Source organism: Mastigoproctus giganteus, chromosome 2, assembly GCF_048544385.1.
Source record: "Mastigoproctus giganteus isolate SK-2022 chromosome 2, ASM4854438v1, whole genome shotgun sequence".
Lineage (NCBI taxonomy): Eukaryota > Metazoa > Arthropoda > Arachnida > Uropygi > Thelyphonidae > Mastigoproctus > Mastigoproctus giganteus.
In genome coordinates, this window is record NC_143576.1 from 122,507,895 (window position 1) to 122,534,169 (window position 26,275).

At 34.7% G+C, this 26,275-nt stretch overlaps 1 protein-coding gene across 1 annotated transcript in view; it reads right to left on the bottom strand.

The window, feature by feature from the left end:
- Nucleotides 1-26,275, bottom strand: part of LOC150089536 (G protein-signaling modulator 2-like) — a 240,318-nt gene that overhangs the window by 49,710 nt on the left and 164,333 nt on the right. Inside the window, exons 9-11 of the mRNA XM_090390018.1 lie at nucleotides 20,449-20,528; nucleotides 7,540-7,701; nucleotides 309-492 (exon numbers count right to left, since the gene is read on the bottom strand). Of these exons, the coding sequence (XP_090246144.1) occupies nucleotides 309-492; nucleotides 7,540-7,701; nucleotides 20,449-20,528 (426 nt within the window). The remainder of the gene's footprint in view (nucleotides 1-308; nucleotides 493-7,539; nucleotides 7,702-20,448; nucleotides 20,529-26,275) is intronic.

Here is a 26,275-nt window from a genome sequence, read left to right on the forward strand (position 1 = left end):
CCGTCCGGACTTCGCCGAAATTGGGTCCACTTGACTTGAGTGTCACCCGAATATCAGTTCCATCAGTGTTTTAGACTCCCAGGTAGCAAGTACAGCTTGTCTGGCCTATCTGAGAGAATGTCTGTGACAACCTCAAGGACAACCTCAAATCTGTAGTTTAATGAAATAAAACTTATTTGTCAATGGTGTTTAAATCTTAAGCTTTTTTTTTTTTATTATTATTATTATTACTACAATTACAGGGCTTATATTCCTAAAAGACTGTACTTTTCAAAGTTGAGTTCTAAGTAATTTTGTTAAACATATACCTTTCTCCTCAACCTTGAGCACTTGCTGGGCCGAAGTACTAGTAGCTGGGCAATTTCCTAACAACTGGCTATTTTCTTTGTTTTCTAATAGCACCAAAGAGCACCTCTGATCATCCATTCGTTTACTCTGAAACCGGCTTAAGAGTTCAAAAAAGGATTCTTCATCCATTGAGTTTTCATAGCCCTAACAAATTATAAAGGTGATAATTTGTAGATATACAAAAAATTATGTAATTATTACTTTGCACACATTCATTGTATAGAACTGAATTCTGAAATCCTTTTCTCATCAAAAATTTCATAATCTATAAAAAACATGTTTGTAATGAATATCTGATATGAAAACCTTTGATTTTTATGCCCATGTAACTGTTCATGTTATGTTAGCTTACAACTGTACCAAATGACATTAAAGATAGCCTACATAATATAAAGCTAGAAGACTAACACAATTGGCTGATAGAGGTTCCTATATAAAAAAAAAAAAAAAAGAAGTGTTGTATATGTTATGGATAGCATACCTATATACAGCAACCTTGGAAAAAGGGTAGTGTGATGGGTAGTATGTCAAGTAATAAAGAATGCAAGTCAAATAATAACAGTATAAGAAATAATTTGCACATGTCAAGAATGATATAGAAAGAAAGAAAGAACTAAATTTCTAAATGAACACTATGAGCAGTTTTATTTTTCTACCTGATAGGATTATCAAAAATTACTGTCAATTTTTGTGCTTCAAAATACTGTATGATATTACAATTTTGCAGTAGTGCACAAATTAATATATAGAAGATGTCATGAATGGCATTTTCTAGTAATGAAAGAAATGTTACAGATGTTTCAATTGTTAATTTATCATTAATGTGTTATTATTATTATTCATGTAACATTTTTATAGATAAATGTTCATTGTTGATGAATTTTAAACCATGAAATCAAAGTTTGTTTGTTTATGGGCTTTACGGCGCAAGAGCAGCAAGGCCATAATGCACCATGAAATCAAAGACAAAGAATTACTGCCTTTTAAATTAAACCACATAATGCTTATTTTGGTGTGGAACTGATGACCAAGAAAAATCATGAGCCCCATAATACATCTACCATGGGAGTGTTTGAACTGTGAAATTTGGTTAATGGAAGATGAATATTCCTTGCATTTGGCATGCCTCTGGTGTATGCATGAACCCAGAGAGTATACAATAGATTTCTATTTTTGAAAGTGCAATATTACAGGATGCAGCACCAAGAACAAAGCTGAAATATCATATCCAAATCTGCTATCAGCTAATCTTCCTGTTTTCAACCTCAGAACTTTGACAATTCCAGCACAGAATCTGTTACCAAAGCAAGTATAATGAATTAGAAGGTAAAGTTTAAGCTTCAGAGAAGATATATCAGCTGAATTTGATGTTCTAAATAAAAATTATGGGCACTAGGATTTAGCAAAGAATTAAGCACAGCTCTTAGGCTACAGCAGCAGCCTAAGAGCTGTGCTTAAAGTGTGAAAAGAACCTGTTGGTAAATGACACTTTACTTGTTTAGTATAGGTACAGAGAAAAAAGAATTCATTCCCATCTACTATAAAGAAGAAAAATTCAAGCAATAGCATTTGTGTTTATCTATAATTGACAAAAATAGAGTATTATCAAGCACAATGATTTTAGGAAATCAAATTAATTAATACAGTAAATGATATGAATAATCTTATGACATAAATACAAAGGATATATTAGAAATGTCAGTACAGTACTTGCACAAAAAAAATCAACTAATAACCATTCATTCATGAAGACATGTAAAAATATAGAGAGGATAAGATATGAGAGATAGAGAGGATAATGAATATCTTATCTTATCTATCTTATCTATCTTATCTTATCATATTATCTTAAGATATATATGATATCTTATCCTCTTTGAAGAGGATAAGATATTCATTAAAGCAAATCCCTTGTTTCTTCTGATGATGGTTATATATCTTATAAATCTATAACATTTAATAAGAAGAATTTCTTGAAGGTGGCCATCATAGTCAAATGGCCAGACACAAGGGTAGAGAAGTGTACATGCTCTGAGTGCCTGAGATTCAAATCTGTATAACTATTAAACATGATTTCTTTCACTCTCTAGCTTGTGAACTCCTAAATTTATGTGGTTATCCAGGAGTATAAACAGAATTTCATTCATTTATTTATTTATTTTGTTTTCAGGTTCTCTGATAACAGGAAAAATCTTAGATAAAACTGTGGCAGAATTCCAATCCCATTCCAGCACATATTCAAGAGAATGCAAGACTCATTCTGATTTCTCAACCTGTATAATTAAATATCCTTGGAGTGGTGCTCATTCACCCTTTTCGAAAACTTTCTGTAAGACTGTCCTATATAAATTCTGTTGAATCCACATTTCAGGCATCCCTAGGTTTATTTCTCAGTTCTTTGGGACATGAAAATGCTACCTTTATATAGTAAAATGCAGTTTTAATAAAATTTTCACTATAACAAAAATATTTGTGGGTCCCAGCCAACTTACCTTATTATTAATGCCTTAATTCTTGTTTGAACAAAATAGTTCTGGCAAAAAAAAAAAAAATTTGTAATCTATAATTTTTGTTTCCTCAACAAAAAGGATTTAATATTACATACTGTACATTTTTCACATTTTTGAACAAATCATATGTATCCTTGTGGCATGCACAACTAGTTTAGCACTCCAAAAACATTTCACACAAAAAAAAAAAAAAAAACCACCACATGAAAGATGGTGTGTGATTAAGAATCAGCACCTGCCATTACTTTTTCTGTTGACTAAACTTTTAAAATATGCTTAAATCAAAGAAGATATACAAAAAGCAAATTGGGAGCAGTAACAAACTAGGCCTTGTTTATTCCTGATTTGAAGTTCTTCCACATATATTTATGTAAACAGTTCACTTAATGTGGGGGGAGGTAAGTATCAGAATTCATAATCAAATTCAATTTGATGATAGCTGTACTCATATTTTCAATTGCACTAAATTCCCATATTAATGAGGGAGGGGGGAAAGTTTAAACGTTTAAGCAAAAACTGATGTATTAATACGTGAAAAGTAACAAATTTTATTTACTGCACTGTATTTCTGAACATGTTATATATCTTATAAAATATGCTTTCAATAATACTCTGAACAAAATATTTTTGATGTTATAGTACAGGTATTTCATCATTTTATTTTTGATTTTAAAATTTACTTTAAGTAAAATAAAGCATAAATTACAATTTTTACTTATTACAAATGTACAGTAAAGCATAGCAGAATTTATTTGAACAAATAATGGTTCATTTGAAATAATTTTCAGCAATATTCATTAAAACAAAATTTCAGTAAAATTAAATTTGTACATCCCTGAAGTTGTAATGGGATTTTGCTTAAAGCAACTAGTTTATTATAATGAATGTTCTGGATGTAGGGTTTCTCAACATTACAAAAGTAAATAAACAAATTGTTGCTTTTAAAACATGGAGGAAAGTGTTTTAATTAATTTTAAATCTAATTTTAATTGTTAATTCTTATGTCATAGATGACATCTGATAGTGGATCATGAAGTAACAAGATTTTTGTATCACTGCTTGTGGGTGTTAGCACAGATTAATATCTCTCTCAACCCCTGCTTCCATCACAACTGATGTGCTGAAATTTCATCATCATAAGTTTATTCTGGCAATATCTCCTGTGGCATACTAAAGAATGCCACAGGAGACAATGCCAGAATTCATTATATCATGGTAGGCTTTTTTTTCATCATCAATACAGGTCCAGATAAAATAACTTATTTCACTTGCTGGTGGGGCCACACAGACAACAGTATGCTAAAGACTTATGCGTAATGTTTTCCTCTGGACACTGCCTAATTACTGGTCATTTTCAGAAGGGGGGGAAAAATTAAGATTTTTTCCTTTTCTGGGCTTTCATATTGTATATTGTTGTTTGTCTAACAAAACTCTTGGTTAAGTTGAGACAAGCTTATTTCATGATCTAACTTCCTTAAAACCTTCACTTCTTGATGGGCAGTAAGCACATTTTTTTTTCTTTCAGGCTTTACTGCTGTTTGATTTAACTTACAGATGTTTTAGATGCATCATCTTTTTAATTTCCATTATACAGGAATGAGAAGAAATTTATATATATATGTAAATAAATAATGAAACACCTACAGTCAACACAAACACAGTTAGCAAGCTAAATGAGAGGTAGTGGTGGCTTTCAAACCTAAAACTGATATTGGATGTCAATTATATCATTATTTAAATCTTGTTGTTTGGAATTTTAGATAAACAATCTCCTATTTATTAATAATAGCAAGGATGTTGACAGCTTTTGCAGCACTTGCCAATTGAGGGGAAACCTATGTGTTTCCTCACATTCAGCTAACCTTTAAATTTACCCCAAGCAGTCAGTCTCAACTACCCATGGAGGCAGCTTATTTAACACACTGTTGGCTAAAAGAAAACTTGCTACAACCCGGTCTACAATCCCTCATCCTTAATTTGAATTTATGGCCCTTGGTTTAGCATCATTTATAACCATGAAAATTTCACTTTTACTCATTTTGCTATCCCCTCTCAAAACCTTATAGAGCTCAATAAATTACACTCTAAGGTACTGAGTTCTCTAGCTCATATAATCAAACCTCATGTGAGTACTCTTTGAATCTCACAATTTCTTCCAATCTTTATAAGCAAATGTTTTATAAACCACTGATACGACACTACAAGTCCTCATTGCTTGGTGTCTTCACTGCACAGAGAGCTTCATGTCTACCTGGAACATAGCATGTAAATCTTTATCCTTGTCCACTGTTTGTATGCAACAATCCCTACTGTACAAGCTATTTTGTTATACCCCAAGGACAAAATCTCTCATTCTACAAAATTAAAAGAAAGCTGTTGTTACTTATCCAACCATCACAGAAGCCTATCTAGGTCATTGTGAAGGAATGGAGCCTGGTATTGATCATACTACCCTCCTAACTGCAACTGTCACACCTGCAATTTTGATAGCACATTGTTCCTTCATCAATGTTATTTAAGAAAATCAAATAAAGAGGTTCAGTAGTAGCGGAGGGACCCACTTCTAACAATAGCCATTGTCACAATCCTCTGCCTTATCCTGCAGCCAATCTGTAATACATTTAAACATCTTGGCTATGATCCCCAATGTATTTCAATTTATATGATAAATACATGCACACGTGCACATGCACACACACACGACTGAATCAAATAGTTTGCTAAAATACAAGTGAACAATGTCAAAACTAGTTGACATCCAATTCTTGTTTTTCCCCTTTACAAAACTGCTGTATATCCTTGAGAATATCATTTCTATCTGGGTCTCTCTGTGGTGCATTGTTAATCATCATCTCCATGACTTCTCTTACCACAGAATCAAGTCAGAGTGACTGGCCTGTAGATGTCCATTTCACTCTTAGAACTGCCACTATGGACTGCAATACACTGGCACTTTCTTCAATTCAAAGGAATATTCTGCATAGAAAATTTTGAACCTATAATGATAACAAAACATTAGAAATATTTCAAAATACTAACACACAACTTTATCTGCAAATATGCCCTGGCCAGCATGTAAATGAAAATCAATGATCTCTTAAAAAAAAAAGTGATTTAATGAAGAGAAGACTGAGGAAAGAGCATAATAGAAAATGCATGCTACAGAATGACACCTGGTGCAATTCTACTGTCTGCCTAAAATTCATAAGGAAGGGATACCATTGCATCCCCCTCATCAATCATGAACTAGTACATGCACCTATAAAACTAGCATGAGTTATCTCTGAGATATTAATAACCTTTATGGGCTGAACAGAAAATACTTAAAAATCCAGAAAAGAGTCTGTATAGTGTATCAGGAAGTTGAATATAACAGAAAACATTATCCTGGTTTAATTTCACATGGTGTCCCTAATTTTAGTAAACAGAAGAACTTATTATTATTATTAGTAGTAGTAGTACTGGCAAATGATGCAAAGAAGCAAGCTTATACACCACAAACAAACACACACAACAACACTACCCTCCTTTTTCGATCCCATCTAATAATATGTCTAATTCTTCCTTATATTTATTCAAAACTACCCACTTCCACAACACCAGATGGTATTTGTACCAAAAGTTACTCTCTAGCTGAAAGAGAATTTTCACACATCTATTCTGTAGCCATCTTTTATCAATGAATTAAAAAAATAATAATAATTAAAAAAATAAAATAAAAAACCCTCTAAAAATGTAATAAAAGGAAAACCTAAGAAATCTCAAATTGAAATCCATGAAACAGGCCACATTTTAAAATTATCTTTATAAAAAGGGAGTGAATAAGGCATCTGTAAACTATACTTCTAAGCAGATTCTAGCAGGATATAATGAAACTACTGCATCTTTATTTGGCAGTCAGAATTTTAAATGTCATAAGAAATATTGCAATCTTAATATTTAAGAGAACAAATTTCCTTTACCAGAATGACTATAAGAAGCACTACTTTAAATGTACATATATTTAAAAAAAAAACAAAAAAAACCCAAAAGGCTAATACATTTTTCCCCTCCCAAATGCAACAGCCTTTTGAGAAACCACCATTAAAGCGTATCGCAAAACTTATTGGTCTCTCAACAGATTGTGCATGATCTCAATTCCAGTTTAAATTATCTGCTATCTAAGGAGAACCCAGACAGACCATAGCTGCTCATGGCAGTTACTTTTGCAGCCCACCAAACACCTACAAGGAACCTCTCAATTTACATATTTATAATAACACTAAAATTATACTTGATAACCACTTAGAGTCTACTGTGGCAGTTTAGTCAGCACCATGCATCACAGCCTGTTATTTGTTTGGAGAAGTCTGGATTTGGCTCCCATCTACAACTGGAGCAATTCTTTAGACCTCTTCAATCAGGGCTATAGGTGACTGATCTCAGGAGGAAGCACAGTTTCCTCATCCATACGACATGTAAATCTGGCTGTGAACACATGCATTACAGAAAAAAAAAAAGGCCATAACAGTATTAGTCAATCAATATCGTAGGGGAATGAAGTGGAAGATGACTGAAAAAGTGGATGCTCCCAGCTACCCATAACTGTAATTCTGAGCTAATCGCATCATGTCAACCATATCAAAATGTTAATTACTCATTCAAGCATTCTATAAAACATGACTGCATGATCAGAACTTACTTGTTCCTTTTTGATATTATTCTTTCCATTGTGTGTTGTAGAGTTGACAACTTGGGAAAGGTTCAGCATTCTATCTTCAGCAATGCATGGGGAGTTATTTGAAGATGTTTCGGTTACAGTTGTAAGGGGATCTTTACCATCCAATTCTGCTTCAGCTGAAGTCTATTTATGAAGGAAACATGATATTAGAAGATCCACAAATAAATAAATTAGCATACTGATATGAAACTCAAATCCAAGTTAAAAAATTCAAAACCTGAAGTAACTGCAGAAAAAATTTATTTACTTTACATATTAACTCTTCTGCATGCACTGCACTTACATAATACAGCAGGCCCCCGTTATAATGCGGTTCGCTTTATGCTGATTCGCTATAACGCTGTTCTTACATTATAACCCATATCTGACTATAGCGCTGTCAAAACTCACTGTAACGCTATTTTACTAGCATACATATTGAATTTTTGGCAAATCCGTCTTCAGTCCAGTCTGTTTTGAGCCTTTTTTTTTTTTTTTTTTTTTTGGCAAAAGGAGAAAATAGCCACCATGAAATTAACTACAGTAATTATTTTTATGATTTCTACTCTATGTACAAAATTGAAACTTTCAATATGCTCTTATTTTCTTGGTGTGGATAGTTTCGAGGGAGAAATTCTTTTTTAGTACACAAGTTGAAAAAATTTACCATCCAGTGTCATATGTTGTTACGAAGTCTGCATTTTCTGTTCTGACCTGTAAAAGAAAGATACTAAAAATAGATTTACTCCCTATCTCTTCTTTTGTTTTACTGTGGGAACTATAACTTGTGAAATGTTTTTCACACGTTTTCTTGTACAGTATTCTCTTGTCTTCTGAACTCCTCTGACCTTGTGGTCACCTGAAGTACATAAAATTTGTTTGTTTTACTGTTTTGGAAATTCCATAAACATTCTCCATGAGTTACACCATAATTGATTTACAGTACTTCTCCTGCAATAAAAATAGATGACTTTCATCAACCGGTGAAATACCACCACTTTGCTTATTGGAGGCTTGAAGTGGTGAAACCCATGTTTAGTCTCTAGAGCAAAGTTTCCGACATCCCCCTCCCCCCATACTTCTCCTTCAACCCATGCACGGTACTATGTACTATAGGTTTTGATACCTTTCGTGTTTGGGGTTTTCATAAAAAAAAAAAAAATAAATAAATAAACAACCATTTGATTTTACTGCACGGTAAAATCGAACTTTTCAGATAAATAAAACATTTGTCACCGTCTTCAGCTCACTTGCCAGAGGAATTCTAGATATCATTCAGTGCATACAGTGTTAGACATACAGACAGTTTACTGTACTTGAACATCGTATCACAATCAGTGCAACGCAGTTACATTTGCAGAGAGTTATGGCAGATAAGAATGAAAAAGCAACAATGTCTGGACATGGTGCAAAGATTGGAAAGGTAAGAAAAACATTGAGTTTGAAAATTAAATTAGACGTTTTGAAGAGAATTGATTCCAGTCAAAGACAAGTGGATGTGTGCAATAATTTAGGACTGGCAGGTTCAACTGTAAGAACAATCATAAAAAATAAAGAATCAATTTTAGGCGCTGGAAAAACAGCTGTTCCCTTGCAGGCAACTAAATTGACCAGGGCTAGGCCGGCTATTATGATTGAAATGGAGAAACTTCTACATAATTTTATTGAAGACAACATTCAACGTAGAATTCCGTTAAGTTCAATTATTATTAAAGAAAAAGCGAAGAGCCTATATGAAGATTTAAAGGAACCTCACCCCGAAAAAAAAAATGGGGAACCATTTAACGCTAGTAAGGGTTAGTTTGATAGATTTAGAAAGCGCTATAACCTGCACAATGTAGCAATACAGGGAGAAGCTGCAAGTGCAGATCAACAAGGAGCCGAAACTTTCAAAAAAGAATTTGTTAAAATTATTGAAGAGGGATGATATACTGCTCAACAAGTTTTTAATATAGATGAAACAGGTCTTTTTTGGAAACGAATGCCTAAAAGAAGTTTCATATCGAAAGAAGAAAAAAACATGCCAGGCTTCAAAGCGGCGAAGGATCGGTTAACTTTGTTGTTGGGTGGTAACGCTGCGGGGGATTTTAAATTAAAACCCCTTTTAGTTTACCATTCCGAAAATCCAAGGGCTCTTAAAGGTTTAACTAAATCAAACCTACCTGTAATCTGGAAGGCTAATAAAAAAGCTTGGGTAACCAGGCCGCTTTTCATTGATTGGTATGCTGAATTCTTCTGTCCTGCAGTGGAAAAATATTGTGCAAAAAATAACATTGGTTATAAAGCTATTCTAATCATGGACAATGTGCCAGGACACCCAAGCAAAGAGAGCTTAGAAGACTTGAACAATCACATAAAAGTTTTTTACATGCCTCCAAACACTACGTCTCTGATCCAACCAATGGACCAAGGAGTAATTGCAACATTTAAAGCGTACTACATAAGGAACACCTTTTCCCAAGCTATTAAAGCCATCAACACTGAAAATGTACCGAGCTTAAAGGAGTTTTGGAAATCCTATAACATTAAAACCGCCATCTACAACATTTCAAGTGCCTGGGATGAAGTGACTCAGAAAACCATGAATGGAGTGTGGAGGAAAGTTTGGAAAAATTGCATAAAGCATTCCCAGGAACCTGATTATTCCGTTGAAAATGTTAAAACACAAATTGTTGAGCTCAGAAAAGAAGCAGGATTACACGAAGACATTGTACAAGAGATGATCGACAACGACAGAGATGGCCTCTCTAATGAAGAACTAATGGAAATTATAAAAGAACAAGAGCTTGCTATTGAGGGAGATGATGATCAAGATACTATAGATGAAAAACCGATGAAGTTGCTGACTGCAAAAGGACTTAGTGAAGCTTTTGAACACTTTGAAAAAATGTGTGATTATTTCCGGGAGAACGACCCTGACATGGAACGAAGTGCCAAGGTAATAAGAAATTTGAAGAAAGAAATGAATCCCTACATGATGTTGTACAATGAGAGGAAGAGGGCCAAAGCACAACCCAAAATTGACACATTTTTCAGTCCAAAGATACGAAAACTCGAGAGCCATTGAATTAATAAATTCATGATTTTCGTTAGTTAATTATCTCATAATTATATGTGTATATAATGTAGAATATTTTATATGTACAAAATTTTGAATATTAAATATTTTTTAATCGACATTGGTGCATATTTTCACTACCATTTATTATTGATTAGAAAATATCCTATGGAATAGACCGCAACTCACAAATACATATGTTACCTTATGGGAATATGGTGCTCGCTTAGCACGGATTCACTTAGCGCTCTGTTTTCCCAGAACGAACTATCAGCGTTAAGCGGGGGTCACCTGTATGCACCAAACTATAAATTGTAGGATGAAACACTAAGACTAGCATCCTAGATGCTGAAAGTGACCAGCATGATGATGCTGGTGCTAAGTTTTCCATATTCACAATGAATAAAATTAATATAACCACTGCATCTTTGAAGCCTTGTTGTAGAGTGACATTCAATATTTGGAAAATGAGGGAATTGATAATGCAAGTAGCACACTGACTCACATGCTCAGAAAACTGCTTTTTTTTTTTTTTTTTTTTTTTTTTGAGTTATTCCACACATAACCTAAACCCAAGTAATTTGCATTGATAGAGACTGTCAAACACTACCATATTTAAAACATTATGACATGAATTTTAATGCTTCTATTATATTATGCTATTTATACATTGGAAATTTTAGTGCTTTTTTGTAAGGGTTTTAAGGTGCATCAGCATCTGAGGTTATAAAGCATCAAGCCAAAGGAAATTCACTTTTTTAATTCAAAATATTAAAAAAAAAAAGTTTTTAATTGTTATTGTTTGTTTTTTGGAGCATTAGACAGGAAATAGTGTGACATCACCAGTGGCTGCATTGTTGCCATAGAAACTATAGTTTGTATGGGGGGGAATTTGCTTGATTTTTGGTTTTTAGGAGCATTAGCAACTAAGGCCATATTGCTCCGGGATATGCGGTGGTCATTCCCTTACCTTTCCGCATCCTCCGTATTTGGTGGGCACAGGGTGTGTGCTACGCACTGCTGCTCCTGCCCACCTGGCTACAGAGGCACTGCAATTTTTAATTAAATTTAATATATATAGTATATTTTATTTGAATATTATAATCTGTCACCTTGAAATTTATTGTTTTTTCACAGTTTGATCAGTGAATGGCAATTTTAAAGTAACCAGTTTAAAGTAACCAACTTACAATTATGTAAGTTGCATGTATAATATACTTATGCAACATGAGGATATTATAACTGTTGTCTGAGGATAACATCCCCAAATAACACAAAAGTTTGCTATTTGTCCTGAGCAATTACTTGAACTTTAGTCAATATTAAGTTTGACCCTACATATGAGAGAGAACATAGAAAATGGCATTGATTTGTAAGCTGATAAGCTCATAAGTTATAATAATAATAGCAATAAGAGCTTAATTGACGGTACTCACCTCAACTGATCTGCTCAGTTACATGGTATTGAAGCGGAAATGAAGTTTAAAATAAATAAAGACAGAATTGTTAAAAACCTGTAATTAAAATTTGCTCAAGGAAGACGTGCACTCCTCATCCCTGGTTGTCATTTATAAAATATTAATATGAGAACAAGGTGAAGCCAATAGTCACAACGAGCAACTTTTGTGAAAAAAAATTCTTCGGTTGGCAATGATAGGAGAAAAGGAATTATGTATTTAAAGAATTCCTATGTTCCAATAATGCATTTCGAGACGTGCGGGAACTTTACGTGTGTAAGGTTCTATATCAGTGAAAGGTTGGTTGGAAATTTCGTGTTTAGAATGCTAAATTTAGTGTTATGGCGACACCATTCTATGACAAACGCCTTGTGTTGGAAGATTTTGTAACTAGATCCTAGTTTAATAATTGTGATAGCAGAATTGATTAGGGGATGGTGGTTGTGAGAGTGCACGTGTTGTGTAAGTTCGGTGCCGGCTTGATTAGTTCTGAAGCTATTATGGTAATAAGCACATTTATTGGAAGTTTTTGTGGTTAATAGCTTCAGAACTAATCAATTAACAATTTCGTCTTTATTTATTTTAAACTTCATTTACACTTCAATACCATGTAACTAAGCAGATCAACTGAGGTAAGTACTATCAATTAAGCTCTTATTACCATTATTAAGTCGATTACATAATGGTCGATTACATTAAGAAGCTCTATAAAACAGCTAAGCTCATAAGTTATTTGTTATTTAAATGTTATTTGTTATATGGCTAACATATTCAACTCTGAGAGTTGAAAAAAGTTTTTAGTAATATAATTAAAAGCAGTAAACTGAACTCTTATCTTCCTACAAGGAAAAGAGAGACAATTTTATTAATCAGTATTTTACCATAATATGAATAGTTTGTTTGAATTATAATCTGACCTGGATGAATAGAAAACAGATGGAACTTTCCAGAAAAAGTTTTTAAAGAATAGTAAGCAGAAGACCAAGACTGGAAAGCGATAGAGAATATAAGAAGAAAACAGAAAAGACTTATTCCGTGACCTGGCATCATGTTGGAATAGTGACTAGACAGTGAATGGTGGTGGTAGCGGCGATGTGTGTTGAGGGAAGAAATGGTTTGTCCTTACACTAGGCCTGGGGGGGGGGGAATCAACAGCACCTTGGCCAGCAGATCTTCAAATGGTGGCTGAGACCTTAATATTTAATTTTTTAATATTAAATCTTAATATTTTTAAATAATTCAGTAAACTCACTATTAATAATCAAAAATCCTAAAAAGCAAAGAACAAAAATGTTTTTAATCATTTTTTTTTTTATGTTATTAGAATTAACTTGCTGCCATTTAACCCATCTTTAACCCATCCACATCTACATGTGGATACACACAAATACATAAATGCACACAAGAGGGGTGTTGTGCACTTTTCACCAGGGTCTGCATTAGCTCTCAACACTCCTGTATTACATAGCTGAACCTTAAACTGTCCAAACTTACTGAAATCAAGAAAGAATTTTCTCTTAACAATACACCATTAATAAACTTAATACATTATTAGTCTATCATAAATGTTATTCACAATCTTATGCTTCTAGTTGTGTACACAATGGCAATCACTTGAATGGACTTAACAAGTGAGTTTACTGAATTAAATTAATTTTAATTATGAAATTATGTAATTGAAAAATGTATGATTACTTTTGGCTGAATTATAAGAGTTTTGCAGAATGGCTACTTGAGTATTATTAATGCAGCAGTAGATCTCTGTTTTAACCAGTTTAATAACAAACTGCATAATACACTGCATGGATAAATGAGTTAAATATATGTGTGTAATTTATTTAATACACATGATCAAGTACAATTTATGAAAGTTTTGAGCAAAAAACATTACACCAGAGATATAAAATATACAAGGGGAAAAAAAAAAAAAAAAAAAAAAAACAATACACAATTTAATTCCACATATTTTGAGCAGAAATTTTTAAATGTGTGTCCTAAGTGGGAAATGGTACAAAATCATAATAAAGTTATTGTTAAATTAACTAAATAAATCTTCCTTAAGATAATGTTTTGGATCTGCTTTGGAAGTCCAAATCAATCTACCACTGGGAATGAGATTATGAATAATTCATAAAGCACTAAGAGAGTGCAAAGTAAACCTCAAAGTTGAAGAGAATCCAAAACATTGTCTTCAGGTTGGTTTTAATTAAGTGATCATGCTTTTGTAATGTTTCTGACTTAGGATACAGGAAACTAAAAATTTATTTGCAAAATACTAAAAATTTCTTTGCCAAGTTTCACTTGTTTACCTGAATATTCACTTGATTTTTAATTACAATGGAACAGGACCAGGGTATGTCTGCCAGGGGCAAAGGTTGATGACGTTGTAGAGTGAATATCATCTTTTAAGGGCACAAAAGGTGATATAGTTGTACACGTTGGCACTAATAATATTAAGAGTAGGAGACCGGCAGAATTACTTAACAAGTACAGGTCACTGTTGAACAAAAGCCGAGAATTAGGGTTCAATTTGAAAGTGTCTGCAATTCTGCCCAGACACGATAGGAGGGAGTATATGATGAGAGCCTTGTCGATCAATTCGGCCCTGGAAAGATTGTGCAAGGCTCAAGGGGTAGAATTTTTTTCAGGCTGGACTGTACTTGTTAACAGGAGAGATTGCTTCTACAGGGATGGGATACACTTAAATAGAAAGGGTGCAAGAATATTTGCTGTTGCTATCGAGGCAGTGTTAGGTGGGTCGGAAAACTGCTAGCTTGGGGGGAGACAAAGACCAATAGATTGACAGTAGCCACTGGCAGAGGTGAAAGAGATTCTTGCACTGCTTCTATTAGAATGAGCAGAAGCCTGAAAAACAAGATGCATGGTATTTCAGAGACTGCTGGGAGCCATTGTGGTACAAGTAAACACATGGGTTGTGTTAGGGTAGCTAAGAATAGAAACAGGTGCAGGTATACTTGCGTGTACACCAATGCTAGGAGTTTAGTGAATAAATTTGATGAATTTGAGGTATTGCTCAAAACATCAAAGGCAGATATTGTTGGGATATCAGAGACGTGGTGTCACACAGATATAAGGGATGCAGAACTGCAATTTGGGGAGTACAATGTCTACAGAAAGGATAGACAGGAAAGGAAGGGGGGAGGGGTTATGCTATTAGTTAAGAAACACATAAAAACCAAGGAAGTGAAGCCAGTCGACATTGCTGGACAGTGCAGTGTGGAGTCAGTTTGGTGTGACATAAACATTGGGAGATCAAAATTGAGAGTAGGAGTGTGCCATAGGCCTAATGACTCTGATGAGTATAATAAGGAACTGTACAGGGAAATAGAGTGGGCCAGTAAATCAGAGTGTCTTATAATGGGAGATTTTAATTTCCCAGATATTGACTGGAATTTGGGGGCTGGTTACTCACACACTAGCAGGGCTTTTGTGGATTTATTGGATGATTGTTTTCTACATCAGCATGTTAGGGAGGCAACTAGAGGGAGTAATACTCTTGATTTGATTATCAGCAGTGATTCTTCATGCATTAAGAATCTGCAGATAAATGAACCACTAGGTGGCAGTGATCACAGTGTGCTGAAGTGGGATTTACTCAAAGAGGTAACTACCATTAGGGGTAAAGGGAAGGGTTATTGCTTCCGTAAAGGCGACTACGATGGACTGAGACAGTATTTAAATTCTATACAGTGGGACCAACTGATGATGTTACCAACAGCAAATTCAAAATGGGAAGCATTCAAAGAACTTATCTTGGAAGCTACTAGGCTTTACATACCAACTAAGAAATATTGTTCAAGGTTTAGGCCAAAATGGATGTCAGATGAACTAATGAGGCATATGGCAGAGAAGAAAAATGCATGGGATACATACAAATTAACACATGACACAGAAGCCTATGATAGATACAAGTTGATATGCAACCAAGTTACAAAGGAGGTTAGGCAGGGGAAGGCAGATTACGAGAAATCCTTGGCAAGGGATGCAAAGAAAAACAGCAAAGAGTTCTTTACTTATGTAAACTCTAGAAGGAAGGGGATGAATCAGATTGGTCCACTTGATATTGATAGGTCAAGTGTTGATGATCCTGCTCAGGTAGCTAACAAACTAAATGAATATTTTGCATCGACATTCACACATGAGGAGTTATTCAGCGAGGAGAATGCCAGAGGTGTATTCAATTCTAGCAGTAAGCTACAGAATCTTGAAATAACTGGGAGTAAAGTGGAGGAGAAACTGTTGAAGATAAACACAAGAAAGGCACCCGGGGTGGATGGGATCTATCCAGTTATATTAAAGGAGGCAGCAAAGGAAGTAAGCAAACCCTTAGCCATAATTATGAGAGCTTCCTTGGACTCAGGGGAGGTACCCATAGACTGGAAATGTGCAAATGTGACCCCAATTCACAAAGGAGGATCAAAGGCTGACACAAGTAATTATAGACCTGTGAGCTTAACTTCTGTTCCAGGAAAATTAATGGAGGCACTGGTTAAAGAAGCACTGCAGGATCATTTAGACAAGACTTCAGTTATAGCTCAGACACAGCATGGTTTTGTTAAGGGGAAGTCTTGCCTGACCAACTTGATTGGATACTATGATGCAGTCACAAAAGAACTGGATGCAGGGAATAACTTTGATATTATATATTTGGATCTTAGAAAGGCTTTTGATACTGTTGCACATGGAAGACTGCTACACAAATTGGAGCAGTGTGACATTGGAGGCAAATTGCTGCTATGGATAAAGGGGTGGTTGAGGGGGAGAAGACAGAGAGTGGTAATCAATGGACACTGCTCATCGTGGACTGATGTTATTAGTGGAGTCCCTCAGGGCTCAGTGTTGGGTCCATTATTGTTTTCTGGATTTATAAATGATATTGATGATGGTATATCGGGCTTAATGTCCAAGTTTGCAGACGATACAAAGGTTGGCAGGGTTGTCAAGGACACTACTGACACTATGCTGCTGCAACAGGATCTGGAAAGGTTGAGCAGATGGGCTGAGAGGTGGCAAATGAAGTTTAACATTGACAAATGTAAAGTACTACACATGGGAAACAGCAACCCCAGAGCAACATATCAACTCTGTGGTACTACACTGACAGTGGTAGAGAATGAAAGGGACTTGGGGGTGGTTGTGCAGGCAGATATGAAGTTCTCTGAGCAGTGCAGACGGGCTGCAAGAGTAGCTCATGGAGTATTGTCAATGATATACAGGAATTTTTCCAGCAGGGATAAGGAGGTGATTATTCCATTGTATAAGGCGATGGTCAGGCCACACCTAGAGTACTGTATACAGGTCTGGAGGCCTCATTTCAAAAAGGATGTAGAGCTGCTGGAACGAGTACAGAGAAGGGCAACAAGATTAGTGAGTGGAACAAAGGGGTGCTCTTACGAAGAAAGGCTTAAGTTTTGCAAATTACAGTGTCTGGAGACTAGGCACCAGCGAGGTGATCTGATAGAGGTGTATAAAGCCTTGAATGGTTTAAGCATGCTCAATGCTGATGGGATTCTTCCTCTAGCTCAGAAAAATCACCTGAGAGGGCATAAATTCAAATTGAGGAAAGACAGATGTAGGATAGACGTGCGGAAATTTGCCTTTAGCCAGCAGGTGGTTGGTTGGTGGAACAGACTTCCATCCCTTGTGGTGGAGGTTGATAGCCTAAATAAGTTTAAGGCTCAGCTGGACAGGTATTTTGAACGAACAGAGGGGTGAAGTGGAAGTGGGGTTTTTTTTTTTTTTTTTTTTTTTTTTGGCTGATGCTGCATAGGCTTGCTTTCTTGCATCAAATGCCTCTACTAATACTAATGCTAATTACTTAAGTATTCACCTATGAAAGTTGAAATTTTTTTACATTTTGTAACATAGTGAGTTTAGACATACACCAGACTTCACTTGATCGGAGGAGTTAACTAAATTAACTATTAAACATTAAAATGTAACTTTTTTTTTATAACAAACAAATACAAATTATGAAACAGTTTAGGTAGAAGTGCAAGAGTGAGTATGAAATATTGCTTGCAGTGATACATTATTAAAAGTAATAAAATACAATGTTAATGGTAAAACTTTTATTATTAATCAAAAATTCATTTGACAAGATATTGAAGCACTTCTGAAATATATCTGAGAAAATTTAGAGGTAAGACGGTAGTTTTTTTTTTTTTTTTTCATGCTCAACAAATGCATAATAATTAGCATATATGACAATCACAGAAAATAATAATATATACTTTTACTTAAACAGTATTATTCAAGGATTGCAGTGCAATATTTTATATATTATAAAGTTTCTTTGTGAATTATTGGATTCAAATAGGATTCTAGCTAACTAAGAATAGTTTGCTGATTTAGTAAATTAGCGAACAAATAAAATTAAAAATGAATTAAATACATCAGTCTTTACTAATGAAAGACCCTTTATACTGAGAAGTGGCTGTATGAATGACGTTGAGCAAGAAGTGCCAATGTATCGCAAATATATAAAGGTGGTTCTAGGAGTGAAGTTGGTAACTACAGACTGATTAGTCTGATTTCAGTGGTAGGAAAAATCTTAGAAGCAATAATAATCAAGAGTTCAATCCAGGAATATTTAAATATAAATAGAATTGTAAAAGGTATACAACATACATGATTTTGTTAAGGGAAAATCACATTTAACTAACCTGGTAAGCTATTTTAACACAGTTACTCATGACATAGATGTGTAGGGAACAATTCTGATATAGTTATTTGGATTTTAGAAATGAATTTGACTTAGTTCCTCATGAGAAGTTAGAATATGTTGGAATTACTGGAAAGATTCTAAGATGGATTGTAGAGTGGCTGCGGGGCAGAAGGTTGTGATTAATCGATATTCTTCAAATTGGTGTAACATCAGAGGTGGAGTAAATCAAGGATTGCTTCTTGGACCACCATTATTTCTGATTTTTATATACAACATCGACAAAGGGATAAAGGGCATGATGTCAAAATTTGCAGATGATGTAAAGATTGAGACAGTCATTAATGCTCAGTGCTAAGCAGTGCCCTTTCAGGATGACTTGAACAGGCTTCAAGAATGGTCAGGAAAAAATGGCAGTTATGTTTTAATGCTGCAAAATGCAAGGCCTTATACTTGGGAAACAGCAACCCCCAAATAAATTATACACTTGCTCGGATCAAATTAAAAACAGTAGAGGAAGAAAGGGATCTGGAAGTTATGATATGGGCAGATATGAAGTTTTCTGATTGATGTAAATAGGCAGCCAAAAAAGGCCATGGTGTCCTATTGATGATGTATTGAACAATATCTTATAGAGACAGAGAAGTAATAATCCTACCTTATAATGCAATTGCAAGACCAAATTTGGAACACTGTGTCCAAGTATGGAGACTTCATCTGATAAAAGACATTGAGCTTCTTGAAAGGATCCAAAGAAGGGCAACTTGCATGGGGAGATCAGCAAAAGGGCAACTGTATATGTGGGCTACAGAGGTTGGCAACCAGGCACCATTTAATAAATATTAAATACCCTCAATCAGGTCTCTTAAAGGGAACCTGACTGAGGTTTATAGGGCTCAGATAGGGGTTAGTAAAATGAATGAAGGTGAAATTTTCACTATTATAAAGAATTCCAGAACTAGGGGTCATAATGTAAAATTACAGGGAAAGAGGTTTAGACTAGACCGTAAGAAGTTTCCTTTTAGTCAGCAAGTTGTTGATTACTGGAACAAGTTGCCTCTGCAGTAGTTGAGGCTGAAAGTTTGAAGAAATTCAAAGGTCAACCAAATAGTTACCTATGTGAGGAGGAAAGCACATAATTTGTATTTTATTTTCTACATTTTTTTCCCCTTTGACCAGTATGGCAAAAGCATATGGCTTCCTTTCATAATCATGGCTGTGCTTATAATCAAATATTGTTTTAAATTAATATTTCTATTAAGGCTAAAATGTAGATCTTGAACCTAAAAGGAGTTGCTATAGAAACACAACATGAGTGTTGACAGTGCAAAAGAGGAGATAATTTCAAATTCACAGTGGATTTTCAAAAACTCATGAGAGCAAAATTATGACTTCATGTTTGAATTTAACAGATATTCCAAGTTATCTGAACTGGAATAGATAATAAAAATGTGCATGTCTGTATGTAAAGAATATAAAATATTGCACTCTCCAATTGAGTGCTGTTGCTAGCAGATAATCTGATAGGGGTTTTCTTAATTTTCACACTTTATACAGAAAATTGATTAAACATTGTCCACAAGTCTTGAGACTAACTGGCACTATTATAATAATACCCACTATAGAAAGAAACAATGGACAAAAGAGCTGGCACTACATTATATATTTTTTCTGAATTCAAAAATTCTTACCTTTCCCACTTTAGCATCTGGTGTTAGCTTAAGCAAATCCATATTCTCCATGCTTATCCTACGTGTTCGGTTATTCTGGGCTGAAATTTAACATCTCTAAATATAAAAAATATAATGAAAACTAAAAGTTAGTTTAACAAACATTTTTTCAAAGCTCAACGATTTAGGGCAAAGACCTCAGTTTGTAGATAGCACTGAACCAACTAAGTTTCCTACCAAGTGCATTAATCTCTGTGGATGTACCTGCAGCTCCACTGAAGAGGCACCACACAGTGCCAAAATCAGTCTGGGGAATACCATATGTTTTAAATAAACAGTAATGTACTTCTCCGTTCAAGCAATGCTATCATATAATGTGCCTCCACAACATGACTGATGTAGAGTGGAAAACTTATTTTGAACAGAAAAGTAATATGGAATGAAAAATCTTTTAGTAATAATTAATAATCTTTTAGTTTCATCGTGATAGATACTTTTGATTAGGTTAGGATCAGGCCATATGCTGATTTCTCAGCTTGCTTTTCCTGTTTAATACTGCTAAGAATGCACCCCTGACTGAATTTATCAATGCTCAAAATCAAAAAAGAAAGAATCTTTTCACAAAAATTCACTTCTGTCCCTAAAGACTTCTAATTAGAGGCTTGGCCACATTATGTTACAATATATCTGTTCTTATTTCATCCACAGATGCAATGCCCATTTTCAATGACTCTCCATGGTGCGACATGTCTAAAATCTCAAATTCATCTTCCAATTTAAAGTAGATAATCAATTCCCTTCCAAACTTCCCTGCAACTGGACTGGATGGTATACCCACCTACTGCCTGGGTAGCTTTATCTTTCTAGATATTTTGGTAGCTTTATCTTTCTAGATATTTTGGCAAATCTTTATAACCAAATTCTCACTTACCTTCAGACTAGAAATGCTACAGCGTTACTACTGTCCTCAAGCATGCAAAACCACAGAAGCCAAACAACTTCAGGCTATCTCTATTTGCCCCCCCCCCCCAGCTTTTAAACAAAATTCTCTTGAAACCACTCTCTAGGCAAATTTTGCTTCCAGATCATCAATTTCAGCATCATCACAGCATTTTCAACTAAAATGCATCTCCAACTCATTTCCATGATTTATGCAACATGCCAAAAAAGGAATAATCTGCACTGTTTCTTCCTTGATATCACTGCTGCTTTCTATTCAGTTGCTGATGGTCCTCTGATATCTCTGCTTCAGAACTATTACTGCATCTCAGGATCCCAGCCAAATGTTGTTCAGAACTTACTTTACTACCACTCTTATCTTCTCTAACAAATCTGCAACCTGTATTTGGAACAATAGCTTAGGCCTACCCCAAGGAGGAGCCCTCTCGGCCTTGTTTCTCTTTGCCATGCCCTTTCCTTTTATTTCAAGTCACCCAGAACTTCAGTTCTTATGCTGATTTCAGTTTCCAGGCTTTTCCAGCCACCTTTGGCAATGTCAGCCTTTTCAATTCATTATGTAGGGCTCAACAACTGATTAATGACATCCTGGATTTTATTGAATTTTTTGGTTTGCATGTAAACCCCTCAAAGACCTAGTACCTACTGTTTGTTCCTTCAACATTCTCCTTTTGGTAACCAGATTAAATTTTTAGGAGTATATCTGGATTTCAAACTTCTCTTCTCAATCCACTGCACAAAGCTTTGATCTACCATTCTAATAGCATTTTGGTTTATGAACTGTGACCTCATTCATAACCCAAACACTGTACAGAAATATTTTGCCATATAAGTAAGGTAGGAAGTATCCTACCTTACTTCCTCCATGCATTACTAATCCGATCTTTCATTTCCACACTTCAGCCCATCATGTTAGCCATTCTACTGTGCTTTTGACATGAACTGTACCAAAAAATTGAAATAGTGCCTGTCACTGTTCACTGGCAATATAAAGTGATTCAGTTTTTTTTTTTTTTTTTTTTAACTTTTATCTCTGGCCAGAGCGACTTTCTTAACATCTGGAACTTTTTTTTTTTTTTTTTCAGTGGTGAATTCAACCCAAGATTACCAGAAATATACTCAGTCTCTTCAACCTTGACTCTCCAAAATAAAGAGAATTGATTTTTCATTCATCAACAACTCCATCAATCTACCACATGCTTTGAACCTTATCCTGATGTCTGGATTCACAAGGTGTACAGAAAAAGTATTTTAGATTCACTCATGTCAAACTTTTAACTGTTGCAGACTTGTTTATGTCCAGTTTCATTGAGTTTGTTGCATTTTTATTTTATTCCTTTGTTATAGCCACACTTACCTATTTCATATGTTATTATATTATCACAAATTGCTAGAAATTATAGAAATCTTAAAATACCGTGAGATTAGACTAAAATATGGAATAGCAAGTACTTAAAAAAAAAAAATCATTATATTATCACTTAATTTATGTAAACCCCTCTAGCTCAGCCATACCAGGGTAGTATGGCTGAGCTAGAGGGGGCTCCCCCAAATAAAGGGCAGAAACTGCCCTTACTTTATTGAGGGGGGGGGAGAGGGGAGAATATCTTGGGATATTATTTGCATCTAATATTTGTTTGCAATCCTAAATGCATGTAAAAAAAAAAATAGCAACAGTTCTCTCCTTTTTCTGAGTTACTACTTTCAGTAAACTCTGTAACCAAGTGCAAAGTGCTTTTGCTAATTACACTATGTGAGCTGCCACCAGCTTTTTGTCAATTTAGAGCAGGTGAGAGTGGTAGAAAACATTGGGTGAGTAATGCTGAAAGGGAAAAAAACGTTTGATTACAGCTGTGAAATTTTACCTTGATTGTGCAGAATTAAATCTGTATTTTTTTGTTATGTGCACATAAGTTGCTATTCATGAAATAGATTTACCACAGAAATTGTTCGAGAGGAAAATATTTCACATGACCATATACTAAAATAAATAATGCAATACAAAAATACAAATAATTTTAATAATTAATACTTAAATATAATAATAAAATAATTAATTCAAATGTGGAGTTATATAATTTTCTGTAAAATCCAGCTATGTGATGCTGCTAAATGTCATGGAAAATTTAGTTCCTGATAAGTGCTCACTGAATCCAGTGACTTTTGTTATTATGCTCGCCTGTCCATGAGTTTTGTTTTCACTGTTCCTGAAATTTTAGCAGCCAAGAAAGTTTTATATATATAAAAAAAGTGATTATACAAATTCTGTCTGTTATTTTTCATTTTTATGCATGCTTGCTTTTTAGTGATTAGAATCACTTATTTTCTCAGGGTAATGCTCTCAACAACATATAAAAAAAAACATGATTACCACACAAATCCCATTATAAATTTGGTGGGGAATAACTGATCGTTGGTCTGCTTTTTGCTTTCCCTTTATTTTATTTTATTTTTTTTTTAATCCTGAATTATCCTCTTGGTTGTTGTTGTTGTTGGATATGCTGGTGCATCAGCAACTGAGGCTATAATGCACTGATTTCAGTCATATCTTCCTCGTTTGTTTTTCAAGTATGACTCGAGTTCAGATAAAATGATATTTATTAATCGATTTCAGGAAAACAAAAACATCATCCGAGTCCTGTTGATCTCCTAGGACAGTGTAGTGTTAAATGATTGCAATTACAAAAATGTGAGGAGAAAGCAGTTTCCATTCTCTTAGATATAATGGCCATTCTATGATGATATGCTTTACTCTGAGTGGGCATAAACAGTTACTGCATTGTGAGAAGGTAACTGAATAAAGTACGTATAATCAATGCACAATCTGGCTAGTATGGTTTCTTCCTTTCTGTTTCATCTCAGGCTGGATTGCCACTGTTTGGGTTCTTTTGATTTCAAAAAGTTTATTATTATTTGTTATTAATTTTATTATTTGTTATTATTTATTATTTTTTAATTATCAGCTAAATCTGCCTGTTAATTTCCTGGGTTTCCAATGTGTTCAAGGACCCAACAAAAAATTATGATCTGCCCATGTGCATGAAGTTCTATTAACTGTGCACAAATTTTCTGTAGCAGTGGATGACTGGAGGAAGATTTACACTTAGAGCATTTGCAGCACTTAACAAACCATATATATATATATGATAGATTGATTATATGAGGCTTCTTTTATATTTTCTAGAGCTAGTAGGATACATAACTCTGAGGTATAAGTGCTTTATTCTAAGGATTGCTGTTTGGAGATGATGGCATTTGGCAGGACTACAGCTGTACCAACTTCACTGCCAGTCTTGGATCCGTCTCTATACAGTTGAACAAAATATCTAAACTGAGTGGAGTGGGCCAGATGTAATTGCCTAATGTTGATATACTAGCTTGTGTTTACAGTTTGAAGCCTGATACCAGATGGTTTAGAGAGCTGTGGTTTAGTTTGTTAGAGGTTCTCCATTTTGGCATGAAAAGATATTGCCACATGGGGTGATGTGGAAGGTTGCTGTTTCAGCTGCATAGTAGTGGAAATTGTTGAAGGTGGAGTGGCAGTTCATAGGCTTCTGCAGATAAACTTAAAATTGGTGATGCATGAAAGGCCCCAGCACAACTTATAGCACACTATGATGTACTGGATCAAACCATTTCAGTACTTGGCCTGGCTGAGGCATATGCAGGAGATCCATTGTCTAATTGGGATCTGATTAGTGAACAGTATAGAGGTAGCAACATATAACAATCTGCACCCCATGACAGAGAGGAAATTACTCTGAGAAGATTTAGTTTCCTAAGACAACTGGTATAAATATATTTTATATGTTTTAGAAAGTTTAATTTTTTATCAAGTATTAAACCAAGACATCTAATACTAGGCTGGAAAGTAATACGACGAATATCTAACAGAAGGCCTGGTTCAGGATGTAAATTACGTTTCCGACAGAAGTGTACCGCAGTTATTTTTGGTTTAGAAAGTCTATATCCACTGTTTTTGGCCTGATAGACTATTCTTTAATGGTGCTTTTCGGTTGTCTTTTGTTTGATTAGTTGCATATTTTGAGAATGGCACAAGATGGCAAGATTGTCAGCATACAGGTGTGCATCAACTGTATCAGGTATACAGTTGTTTATACAGTCTATCCTGATGGCAAAGTATGGCACTCAGCACTGAGACCGGGGGAATTCTTTGTACATACGTTCAAGATAGTAAGGAATAGAACTGGACTTGAAAGGATTTGTTACTCAGAAAGTTCTGAATAAGTTTCGGGAGATGATCCCAAAGGCCCAATTTATGTGTCATGCAGAATCCCATATCGCCAAGTTGTAGCAAAGGAGTTTTTTATGTCAACATATCATGATTAAGTACTCATTTATGAGTAAAGCATTCCAGATATTTTCTTTAGCTTTAATGAGATCAAGCTTATCTTCAATCTACTTCTCTGAAAAACATACTGACTTGGACTCAGAATGTTTCAGTCTATAAGAACCATGTCAGTCTGGCATTGAGTATTTTTGCCCAATGTTTTTCTCAGAGAACTGTTTAGAAAAATTGGGGAATATTTGTTGAATCAATGTGGTCTTTTCCTGGTTTTGGGAAGGCTAGCACATAAGAATGGCACCAGCTATTCCTCTAAGAAAATTCAAAATTATCTTATGAATGTTAGAAAGCATTGTTGAAATTCAGTTTGTATTTTTCTGTCTAGATTTTTAGCAAATTGAAAGGCTGGTTCATATGTGGCAACAGCTGAAAGTGTTTCAGCTAAGGAGCCTGATGCATTAGCAATTTCCTTCCATTTCAAAAATAGATTTGGAGAAGTTGAGCAAGTATTTACCATTAATTTGTTTGATTTTTTTTTTTCCAGACTGCAGCAGTATCTGTGGATCTGTTTATGGTGGCAGCATA